The sequence below is a fragment of the Terrapene carolina genome, unplaced genomic scaffold (genome assembly GCF_002925995.2).
Source record: "Terrapene carolina triunguis isolate 2854851 unplaced genomic scaffold, T_m_triunguis-2.0 Scaffold210, whole genome shotgun sequence".
Lineage (NCBI taxonomy): Eukaryota > Metazoa > Chordata > Testudines > Emydidae > Terrapene > Terrapene triunguis.
Window position 1 is genome coordinate 44304637 of NW_020664561.1, and position 12756 is coordinate 44317392.

At 40.9% G+C, this 12756-nt stretch overlaps 1 protein-coding gene across 1 annotated transcript in view; it reads right to left on the reverse strand.

Annotated features, from left to right (window-relative positions):
- Nucleotides 1-203: 203 nt before the first annotated feature.
- The window catches only part of LOC112104456 (PDZ domain-containing protein GIPC2-like), a 63628-nt gene continuing 51075 nt past the window's right edge, over nt 204-12756 (reverse strand). The window contains exons 3-5 of the mRNA XM_026655641.1: nt 11033-11142; nt 9102-9183; nt 204-1114 (exon numbers count right to left, since the gene is read on the reverse strand). Coding sequence (XP_026511426.1) covers nt 963-1114; nt 9102-9183; nt 11033-11142 — 344 coding nt within the window. The 3' untranslated portion in view covers nt 204-962. The remainder of the gene's footprint in view (nt 1115-9101; nt 9184-11032; nt 11143-12756) is intronic.

Genomic DNA, 12756 nt, shown 5'->3' on the forward strand with positions numbered 1-12756 from the left:
TTTTGTTGTCCAGAAGACTTTAATGTAGCAACATGGCAGACAGAGACTGATATATAATCTGTCATATACATTTCTAATAGACTCACCACAGTAGTAGTTAGGCATCTTATATTACAGACGAGGGGAGGAATTGCTCAGTGGTTTGAGCATTGGTCTGCTAAACCTAGGGTTGTGAGTTCAATCCTTGAGGGGCCACTTAGGGATTTGGGACAAAAATCAGTACTTGGTCCTGCTAGTGAAGGCAGGGGGCCTTTCAGGGTCCCTTCCAATTCTATGAGATAATATATGGTGATATACCTATTTTATATAAATCATTTCCATCCAAAGGGTGTCAGGTCTCAAATGAAGCCTTGGGGGTTGTTGAGGGGAAGATTTTTCTGAACCTCACCCCTATACAAAGAGTAGCCTCTTCCCAACTTTCTGTAAGGAAGAGCACTCCTTCATACACAACAGTAAGAAGGAGTTAGATATATAGCAAAGTGTACATGAGGGAACAGAGGATTATTGAGTTATAGCACATCTGAGTACTTTTTCATATTCTCAAGTTTTATAAAGCTTTTCTTTAAAAAAGATAAAATACCCCTAGCTCTTTATTATATATGTCTAATATCTCTTCAGAGAACTGCAAAATACTTTTAATATACTGCACGTGAGAAAAAAAAATACTGGATCAATGGAATACTAAACAGATACCGTGGAACTGTTCCATTTATTTAATTTATAAAAGTAGATTAAATATTTGTTTTTAAAATGTGTAGTTTTCAGCATATCTGGATGCTATACAAGGGTTTTCAAAACACGTACCCAGAAAAGACTACTTTGCAAAAGGTTTTAAAGGGGAATATTTCAAATATATACAGCATCAGCCCATCGTTCATATTAATAAATTGAAATTCTGATCCCATAATTGTTTAAAAGCAATTGTATCTTCAAACAGCGATTAATAAATTGTACATTTCTCATTAAAATCGTCCTTGTTTAGCATCACCTATGGCTCCCCATACATCAAAAACAAACTCATCTGGAAATGCGAAGTCTCCAAGAGCTTCATCAAGTGCAACAGCAAATTCATCTGGATTGTTCTTGTCTCTTCCTGCTTCTACCATTGTTGCAGCTTAAAAACAAAAACAAAAACAAAAATGACCAGCCGACAAACACACATATAGAAAGATTATAAAGAAAATTACAGTTAAATTACATGCTCATTGTAACATTTCAAAATAATATATTTTAAACACTGAGAAAGGTCTGCTTAGCGGAGATTTTAAAATGCATCTAACAAGATTTAGGAGCACAAGTCCCAAAAGAGAGTCAACAGGATTCATGCTCCTAAATCTCCCCCTTAATCACTAGTGCTCTGCTATGTGGAAAAGCATGGTTGGGTTCCTATGGACAAATTCTTCCTGATCTTGTTCTGTTTAGTTCTGGTTCATTTCTCCTTGCTCAGCACAGACTCAGTATCCTTACTACTAACTGTAGTGTCTTGTGAAAGTAAATCCAGGTCTGGAGCTAAAGAACCAGATAAGATGTGGCACAACACTTCATAACACAATGTCTATTCCAGGATGTCAGAATTTTTATGCCAGATTGTGACACCAACTACTTATCATAAATTCAGTTATTTTAATTGTGAGATCAAGATGCAAATGTGCAACATATTTAATCAACAGGGCTTCATAGAACAGCTCTTAGCAAGCCAGAGCTTAAAATGGCCACCCTTTTGGACACTGGACGATCTGTGGAAGTGGAGAATTCACAGGACCCAGGGCCGGCTCCAGCATTTCTGCTGCCCCAAGCAAAAAAAAAAAGCCGCGATCAGCGGCGGCAGTTCAGCGGCAGGTCTTTCGCTCCTAGAGGGAGTGAGGGACCTGCCGCCCCGAATTGCTGCAGGTGCCGCCCCTCTCCCTTGGCGGCCCCAAGCACCTGCTTGTTAAGCTGGTGCCTGGAGCCGGCCCTGACAGGACCTGAGCCTGGAGAGCAGCGTACAACCTGTACACAAAAGGTATGCAACTGAAGACAGACTGGTTTCCAAACACTTGCAGAAGTCAGGGTGAATCAGACTCCAATCAGGAGCATACTCAGCTTGCCCAGCATTTGAAAAGGAACATTGTAAATATGACAAGAAATGAAAAAATTCAAACCCTGGACAGGAAAAAGTAAATCTCTCTGCTATGTAAAAAGCAGAAAACAGAGGGCAGAGCACTCCAGGTTGGCCAAGCAATGGATACAGAAGGAGACAGAGATGTAGGGTGGCCCAGTGGATAGGGTCTTAGACTAGGGCTCAAGAAACCTGAGTTCTTTCCCTATTGGGCCAACAGCCTTCTGGGTGACCTTGGATAAGTCATGTCACCTCTCCGTGCCTCAGTTTCCCCATACATAAAATGGGGATAATGATACTTACCTTGTTTGTAAAGTGCTTTGAGCTCTACAGATGAAAAGAAAGAGCTCTCTACATTATCTGAAATATTCTCATTTGAGAGACAAATACACAAAAATTGATTATAAGAAAATTGCAAGCCAAAGAGAAGATACCAGGGGGCTTCTGCCACACAAAGCAGAATAAAGACTTTCAAAAGTGCTTGGAAAAAAACCCTCAAGAATGTATAGGATAAACTTAATCAATTTACAAAAGGGAATAGTAAAAAGATATTAAACATGGAGAGATTTCAGGTGCAAATGAAGATCCAGTGGGGAAAAAAATATCTGATTTGTCATTAGAAATTTTGAAAAGCAGGTCTCTAACATCATTTTAGAGTAAAGGAAGACAAACAGCCTTTGGAATTACGCTGTGGCAAGATCAGTTAGGAAGATCTGCTGTACTGAAACAGCTACAGTGCTATTAAGGCAGATATGAGAACAAAACTATAGAAAAATGTGCATTAGGCCCTAGTGTATTTGTAAAGCCTTGGAAGAAGGATAGAATGATGCATCCCTTTAAAGCCACTGTATTGTAATCTAAGACAACTAGCACATCTAGTACACAAGGTTGCTAGGGCACCGAGCAGACTGCTGAAGCTCTGCTAATAGAGCAGCATTAACCCTGTATGTGTATGTGGGCCAGCATTTACTTCCACAAAACAGCAGAGTATGAGAAATTGTGATTGAGTTACAGATTTCAGATTGGAAATGGATACATTTATGGTAATTATTTTGGACCCAATCCTCAGCTTCTGCCAAGGAGTAATCGGTAGAGTTCAGGAGGGAGGGACACCCTCCCAATCCTGGACCATCTGGGCACTGGTCTAAAACCCAGGATCAATTAGAGAAGGCTGCTCTAACTTTATGCCTGCTACCGATATCCTCAGGGACCTGTTACAGCAGTTGGAGATTGGCAAGGCCCAGGGATGCCTTGGCCATGCTGCCTGCACCAGCTGCAAGGATGATGAAGGGGTGTCAGCACAGGAGCCACAAGAGCAGCTCTATGCAGCCAAGGACCCCTTAGTCAGGGAGAATCCCTCAGTGGATGGCTGAGATAATTTTAGGGATGCTGGGTGCTTGCAAAGCTATGCAAAGCAGTCTCAGCACAGCCAAGGACTTGGCCTTTGAATGCAGCTTGCTCACTGAGATATTTGTGTAGATGCCACCGCCTCACGGCATATTCACAACAATGGAGAATATTACAGCCTAGAATCAAATCAATTCAAAAACACTTCTGCTTTTACTGGCTCATGTCTTTTTCTGAAATTGCCAGCTGATATTAACTGAAACTTTGTGATCCATCCAATACTCAAGTCACTGTTTTCCCAAGCACCACAGAGAAAATGCTATTGTCACATTTGGAAGGATTTGAAAACCCCTACAAACTTTCCACTTAGAGGGATGTAAAACAACTTATGCAACAGTGCCTGACCAAGGTAACAGAAGCATAAAACCACTAGCAGAGGATCTCTAACCTTGAATCAGAACTGGAGCCTGTAAATCTGTCTGATCAAAACCATGTGAGCTTCTCCTGGTTTCAAGTTTTCTTAATATAAAACTCCTTCCACGTTCACTGATGTTTATGAACTTTTGGCAAACCAGAGCTGACTTATGTGAAGATGTGACAAGTTATGAGTAAACTTGGGTCACTCTGGGTGAAAATCATTGAATCAGTAGTTTTGACTAAATTTTACTTTGAGTTTGAATGTGCATTCATTCAAACATGAAACTCAAACACAGAATCTGGAAATCAAAGCCAAGGAATCTTGCATAAGTCCTGGCGAACTGAAATTGCTGAGATTTTCACAGCGCTAGTTGAGATTCCCCCCTGACTCCCAGGGGTTATTAACCCTGTTTAAACTGCACGGTTCCATGGGGAGGAGGGAATAAACTAAAACATTGCTGCTAAGTGCAATTAAAACAAATGAGTTATTCAAACACCTGAAATAGCATCTCAAAAATATCTAATTAGAGGTTTAACTAAACTTTTTTTTAAAAATGACCATAGAGCTGAAACACCCATGAGAAATTTCAGCCTAGTCAGTGAGATTTTTCAGAACAGGGGCTTGTAATAAAAGTGCTTCCTTAATGGTAATCATACTTTCAGTGACCCCTGTGGTACATTACATGTACTATTCTCATTAAAGCAACTTCTTCTGCTCAGATACATTTGATATTATGAAATCTGAAATTTCTGAGAGGAATTATCATAACTTTAGTAGTAGGTGTGTTACTTTCACAATAGCTTGGGGCTGACCTCTAGTGTCAGTAGAGCTGAATTACCTTGCTATATTATGTTAAATGGTAGTGCAAGATGTGGGACCAAATCCTTCTTGATTTTCTCAAGTCCCACTAAGGTTCTTGCATGTGTGAGGCTGAGTCCGGCCTCATTCCCTGCACACCTTAGCAGTAAATAAAACAAGGGCTCCTCAAACACTGAGTACTTTCATTACATTTTCACTGTGAGACTAATTTAGCCATGTGTGCACTCACAGTATATAGTTTCCTTTAGATAGGTCCTTTATGGCCTAGTGAGAAAACTCCATGTACTGATGTTTACAGAGTGCAATTTTGCATGGATAATTACAACAGCAAATCAAGCCAGTGTTTGTCAAAACATTAAAAAGGCACTTGTCAGGGAGAGCTATTTCCATGTCAATTATTTAAGTAAATCTTATTGGTTCACAGACAGTGTCAGTTTCCTCTTTTTACCCCAACTGCTTCTTAGAATAGCTGCACAGTACAAGGTTGGAAGGATTTTATTCTAAGAAGGAAAGTGTACTTATTCTCCATTCTCCTCACACTCAAAAGGCTGAGACATTTTTCCTCAAACTTTGCTAAACAATTCACCTTGAGGGAAAAGCCAAGCCTGGGAAATATCAGCCCAAACCATGAGTTTCAATAAGTTATAATAAGTGATTGAAAACGGGCTGTTAGTATGGAAGTCTATTGAAAAGTCAACTATAGTGACCTCTGCTAGAATATATAGACACATAGCTACTCTGATGTTTTACCCACTTTTCCCTATTTTTTTATATAGTCCCATTCACACTTAATATCTGAGGTGAAGTTTCCTTTGAGTTTCACTTTTGACACCATATAATACTTCTGATGCGCTATGAGTCTTCCGATCTGCCTGCCATTCTCATTTAACCTTTTATGTACTTTCACTCCTAGACAGCACCAGGCTAGCACTTACTGCACACTTAACTGTTTGGAGGCTTTATTGCCACCTAAGTCCTACCCTGTAAACCAGCCTAAGTCCAGCTTAATAAAAGCACTTTAAGAGTCTGGACAGAATAAACTAGTTTTATTTAGCAGGGAATAATGCACTGTGATTTGCCCACATCAAAAATATCCAAGCAATATGTGGTTCTGGCCTGTGCCTTTAATTAAAAAAAAAAAAGAGAGAGAGAAATAATTCCCTTTTCTAACACCAATGAGACATTCCAGACAATATATTTCAAGTGCATCCCTGCCTTTTGCAGGTGGTTAGAATCCCTTGGTTTTGGCTACATGTCTAACACCACCATCCAAAATATTTAAAAGAATCCCTAGAAACCCGTTTCTTTATTGTTTCATTTTAATCAGGTGCCAATTTTAACTGGGCCACAACTTACCAAAGAGAGGCACAGAAACCACATAGATTCTGTTTTTAGATACGCTTGCTCTTTTCTTTCCCACAAAATGCCTGTTATTCTCCCTCATAATTAACTAACAGTCATATTGCATCATAAACATACACTGGGTTTGCAGTACTCAGAAAAGACATCCCCTACTCCAAATAAATACAGCATAGAATGTACAAGACAAAAAACACAAGAACACAAGAGGACAACAAAGGTTCCTGGGAAAAGACAGTTTAATGGGGGGAGAAACAGGAAGCAAGCGAAGTCAATAAAGGAGAGTGATGCTACTCAGAGCAGTTGGAAAGGAAAAGGGCTTTCGCAGTCATGTTGGATAGATTGGTGGGAGGGCAGGTGAGAATCAGGGAGGCTACAAAGAAAGATACAAAAGTCAAGGAGAGAGATGACCAGGTACAGAGAAGGGTTTTAGCAGCAGGGATACTGAAGAGGGTAGAGATTTTGCTGATAAGATGTTAATGAGGTACTATTATGTGAGGAGATAGAAGCACAAAGTACTACACTTACGAGGGGAAAAGTCATATGCACAAATAACAAAATGGGGAATAATTGGCAAGGCAATAATACTGCAGAAAAAAAAATCTTGGGTTATAGTGGATCACAAACGAAATGAGTCAACAGCGTGATACCCGTTGTAAAAAAGGCAAATGTCACCCTGCAATGTATTAACAGGAGTAGCATATGTAACACATAGGAGGTAATTGTTACACTCTGCTCGGCACTGCTGAAGCCTCAGCTGGAGTACTGTGTCCAGTTTTGGGCCCCACATATTAAAAAAGATCTGACCAAACTGTAGAGAGTCCAGGGGACAGCAACAAAAATTATATGAGATTTAGAAAACACGTCCTATGAGGACATGTTGAGAGAAATGGGGACGTTCAGTCTAGAGAAGAGAAGGCTGAGGGAGAACATGATAACAGTCTTCAAATACGTAAAAGGTTGTTATAAAGATCAATTGTTCTCCATGTCCACTGAAGGTAGGACAAGAAGTAATCAGTTTAGTTTGCATCAAGGAAGATATAGGTTAGATATAGGAAAAACTTTCTATCAATAAGGATAGTTAAGCACTGATACAGGTTACCTAGGGAAGTTGTGAAATCCCATTGGAGGTTTTTAAGAACAGGTTAGAAAAATACTTATCAGGAACAGCCTAGGTTGTACTTAATTCTGCCTCAGCATGGCTGGGATGGACTAGATGACTTCTTGAGGTTCCTTCCAGCCCAACATTTCTATAATTCTAGGACCACAGGGTTGCAAGCCTCGGAGAAAGTAAGAAGAGTAGAACTGTCAATTGCGATGAAGAAGAGAGGTGGTGGAAGGATAGGAAGAACTGGATGGACGTTTTGGGCAGAGTTGAGATAGTGGTGAGACATCCCAACAGACTTGTCAGAGATGTTTAGAGATATGAGACTGGAGAGGGGGGTGGAGGTAAAGGATTGAAAAGTAGATTTAGGAATAATCTTGAATAGAGGCAGAGAGGACAGATGAGGTTGCCTGAAGTGCTGGAGAGGGTATTAAAGGAGGAGAAGAAGAAGGGACCAAGTACAGCATCCTGAGACATACTAATAGATACGCAACTCTGAAGGACAGGGTGATTTCCCGTAAGCACTGAAGAAAAGATCGAAAGTTGGAAAGGAAGTCATTTTTGTCATGAACTTTCCATCAGTAGCAGAAGAGCTCTTCTGGGATTGGGTTCTATTGACATATGCTTCCCATCCTCTTCTGTCCTCTTTGGTAGCAGGAGCAGTCTTCCATGATCCAACCATCACCAGGATAGAAGAAAGAGTCCCAGGTAGCCCCATGTGTCCCAGACCTCAGCTTTAGAGGAGCGATCCTGTAAGTGGCCTTCATTGTCATTATTCAGGGAGAAGTCTCTCTTGCTCCACCAATCAAAGAGCAGTTTCTGTTCACTTACCAGACACCACACACCAGTGTTAGAATCATTTGTGGAGGCCTTCACTGGCTTATTCGTTTTTAAATAAGAAGCAGAGTCTATTGGCTCAGTTTCCATTGTGCCCTTAAAATTGTTAAGGGCAATGCGTTTCCAAACTCTGGGACACATTCTGCACAGACCCGGGTGGAACTCTAGTAAAATGGTATACGGGACAGATTTTCAAAGGCACAAATGAGCTACATGCATAATTGCCATTGGGAGTCTAATGGCCCTTTGTGTCTTTGAAAATGTTCCCCTAACACCTACCAGCCAAATTGCATTGCCACTGAGTTTAAAGCATTGTACCTATTTAGGTATTTCTGTGCACTTAGTCATTCCTGAAACTTTACGCTGTACAAGATCCTTAACTGGACAAATATTATGGCTTGATCTTATTTTACTCCATTATTTTTTTATAATGGATGCTACTTTATCATTTCTTTTTTAAACCTCTGAATTAAAATTAGGAGCATTGCATTCTAAACACAATCACACTATGGAAGATGTCAGTTTAATGGAGATTGAATAGCAATATTATCTGACATCAAAAGCCCCTGGAGAACAGAACAGAATGCGGGCAGGGGTCAATGATAAAGCTTTTAATCATTTGCCTGTTGAATAACTATCACACTTGTGGTGATTTGTATTTTCGGCTAATCTGGGATAAGTAATGAGTGAAATTCCTAGTTGAACAGTTACTGGCATTCTCTGAATGAATCCTTTTCTCATATTTCATTTCCATGGGCAACTTATCACATTTATAGTCAGTGTATGAAAACGAAATTACATATTGATTGAAGAGATTTGTGGCAGCTGATAATCTTTCCACTGCTAAGGAATCTTAGGTGCTTAGAGCTGTGTAATAGTGTAACAAAGATAAAACTCTGTTTTTGCTGCCTCGTTTTTACCACTGGCCCTTGACACTTATGTTTGACCACTGAAGGATGTAAACCAGAGCAACAATGCACACTATCCAATAATGCACACAACTACATATACATATTGCATAGAAGAGGGAGGATTAGATAAGGATTAATTACAACAACAAAGCAGAGGAATATAATTTAATCGAATAGCAGTGCTAAATACGTTAATTAAATACTCACCTAGTTCAATATCTCTTATTCCCATGTATGTTTCAAGAAGGTCATCTACTTTTTTTATTGCTTTTTCTTCAATTTCAGAGGGCTTTATTGAAACAAAACACTTAAGAGTTTAAATCCTAAACATAAAATGCTACATCTTGGTTACAAATTTCAAAAATTACAAGACACCCAAATTAATCCAGATTTTGCATTTAGGATCTGATTTATTCCCATTTTATTATAAATAAATTGCAAGCAAATCTTCTATCTTAATGTTGTGGGTTTTGGTTAAGATTTATCCTCCACCCCCACCCCACGCCAAAAAAGTCTAGGGTGAAATAGTAGTACAATACAGTTAGTGGGAAACATCTGACTTCCCAATGACACTGCACAAGTAGAACAGAAGATATACATTTTAGTTCCTTCCACCTGACAGGGGGATCCAGCATTTTGGGCATGCACATCAATGAAGTGAGAAGCATGTCATTCACTGTCACAGAGCTGGCCCTTTAAGGGGAGTCAGCTACTTAGGCAGTTAGCTAGCCCCAGGCAAAGCTGGGCTGGCTCCTTCCCTTCAGCAGAGCCTGTTGCAGGTAGGCAGGGCATCTGACTCCTCTTAGGGTACGTCTACACTTACCGGAGGGTCCAGCAGCAGGCAATCGATGTTCTGGGATCGATTTATCGCGTCTGGTTTAGACGCGATAAATCGATCCCGGATCGATCCCGGAAGTGCTCGCCGTCGACGCCGGTACTCCAGCTCGCCGAGAGGAGTACGCGGCATCGACGGGGGAGCCTTCCTGCCACGTCTGGACCCGCGGTAAGTTCGGACTAAGGTACTTCGAATTCAGCTACGTTATTAACGTAGCTGAATTTGCGTATCTTAGTCCGAAGTTGGGGGGTAGTGTGGACCAGGCCTTAAAGGGACAGCCCTGTGACACTTACCTAACTTTTTGGCTAAGATGTGCCATTGCTAGCTTATTATATGGCAGGAAAACAGATGCGACACGCCTTTCACTTCCCTGACAAATGCCAAAAGATGCAGCCATCTTTCACGTTTTGAGTTATCAGTAATAAGCTATAATAACTGAAAGCGAAGAAGGTTAATGCAGAAAGATGTTTCCTTGGTCAAAGATAATTTCATATTCCTATAAACTCCAGATAAAGGATGCTGATAAATTTATTACTGAAACTTATTATTATTATTACCACCACCTGTAGCACCGAGGAGTCCTATTCATGGACCTATTCGTTGTGGTAGGTGCTGTACAAACACAGAACAATCTAATCTCTGAATGATTTCAAGTGTATTCAAGTGCACAGTATACATAAGTATCTGTATTGGAGACTCCAAGCATTCTAAAATCATGAGTCAGACTCTTAAAAAAAAAAATCACAATTATCTTAAAAAATAATGTTTATTAAGTAATACATTTTGGAAACTTTTTATTTGCCTTATGGACTTTGAGCTGTTGGGGTTCATATTTTCTAGATTTTCTCCAGAGCCACCAGGTTTAGAAACTGTTTGTTAAAATGCAAGTTGAAATTCTCACATAATCGTATGGCTCCAAGAACTGGGGCTTTAAAAGGGCGGTGGGGGAGAAGGGGAAATAAATATTGTGAGACCTGTAATAAAATCATGAGAGTTCACAGCATTGATATGTATGCCACAAGTAACCTGGCTTTAAATTTATTTCTATAAATATTACACATTTCCTAATGAGCCACCTTGTTCCATTACCCACTATTTTTATTTCTTACATCAATACTGAATGTAGCTTTAAACAAACTTTTAGTGACATTTAACAAACTGAGATTTTGCTGTGCTGGAATTTTTCAAGAAAATCCCATTTTGCCACATAAACTTTGCTGAAGGATAAATCTGATGTTTTGCATAAATTTAACAGATGCTAAAAGTTTCAAATGCTCTAATTATTACCCCAGAATAAACATACCACTTTCTCCACAATGGCAGGACCTTTGGATCTCAGTCGAAGCGTTTCTCTTCCCTTGGAGATTTTAGCTTCTGATAGAGTTCCACTTTTTAACCTTGGTTCAATCATTTCTAAAAACAAAAGTACAACTGTTAAATGTACCCGTCAGAGGGGTGAAATTCTGGAACAGCCTTCCGAGGGAAACGGTGGGGGCGAAAGACCTCTCTGGCTTCAAGATTGGGCTAGATAAGTTTATGGAGGGAATGGTTTGATGGGATAACGTGATTTTAGTCAATTAGGCAATAACGTGCCATCGCTGGTAAAATGTGGGTCCGGCTGGAGAATCTTGCCTGTATGCTCGGGGTTCTACTGATCGCCATATTTGGGGTCGGAAAGGAATTTTCCTCCAGGGTAGATTGGCAGAGGCCCTGGAGGTTTTTTGCCTTCCTCCGCAGCATAGGGCTGGGGTCGCAAGCTGGAGGATTCTCTGCGACTTGAAGTCTTTAAATCACGATCTGGAGACTTCAACAGCTGAGATAAGGGAAATTGGGTGGGTCAGCTTTTGTGGCCTGCATCATGCGGGAGGTCAGACTAGATGACCATAATGGTCCCTTCTGACCTTAAAGTCTATGAGTAATTAGAATTAAATAAATATGCTTTAGCTGACTCAGTAGCTTCAGCTTTTAGGTCTACTTAAAATCTAGAGCAACTTGAATTTATAATTTACAGTATTTTAGATATAACTTGGGCCCCAATTGTGCATTCAGATTCACTACCCTGGACTCCTCACAGCCCTTGTGGAATCCTACTCAGATGCTTTACAAGCACAAAGAAATTACTGTGCAATAAAATTAAGACTCTCCTTTGAAAAATGCATCTATGTAGGCATAGTTCATTCTACTATGTTTGTGCATATTTGCATAAATTTAGTTCTGTATTCTAGAGCAAATCATTATTCATTAAATAGTATTGGGAATTGGTAAAAATCATGCAGTTTTTACTCAGGCAGAATTCTCACTGACTTCAATCCTGCATTGTGGTCCACACTAAGAGGTAGATCCCTGCTCAATAGGTTTAGCTTTCTTCCAGGATTACATTGTTGCCCTTTTTGACCTGAGAAGCTAGTCAAAGTTCAGGGCCTGGGGATGTTCCATTTGGAAGTAGAAATTGATGGAGTCTGGTATTTTCTTTGATGCAATCTTGTTTATTTACAAAGAATGTACAAAGTCCTAATTCTCCAAACTCAGAATCAAGACCAAAAGGAGCAGTTTCTTAGTTTATAGCTCCAAGCCTCTGTAGCCAACAGACCCAAGGGATCTCTAACTAAGTTTTTTCCAGGGCCACCCTGTGGTCAGGGCCGGCTCTGGCTTTTTGGCCGCCCTAAGCAAAAAAAAAAAAAACCAGCAGCGCGGCCGGAGCCAGGGTGCAGGGGGACTCCCTGCGCTGCAGATGTGCCCTGGCTAGCAGGGGGAGGGGGAGGGAGCGGGGGGGAGAGAGAGATAAGGGGGGCGGCCCCGTGGCCCCGCCACCTGCCGGGAGGGCTCTGCGCTGCTCCAGTCGGCTGGGAGGGAAGGACGCGGGCTGCCCTGCCGGGTTTGCTGCAGGGCACTCCCCTCCTCCACGCCACTGCCCCCTATAGGGCGGCCGGAGCGGAACACCACCACCAAAAAAAAAAAAAAAAAAAAAAAAGCGCCCCCCCCCCCCTAGGATTGGGCGGAATGCCGCCTCCTACAAGCTGCCGCCCC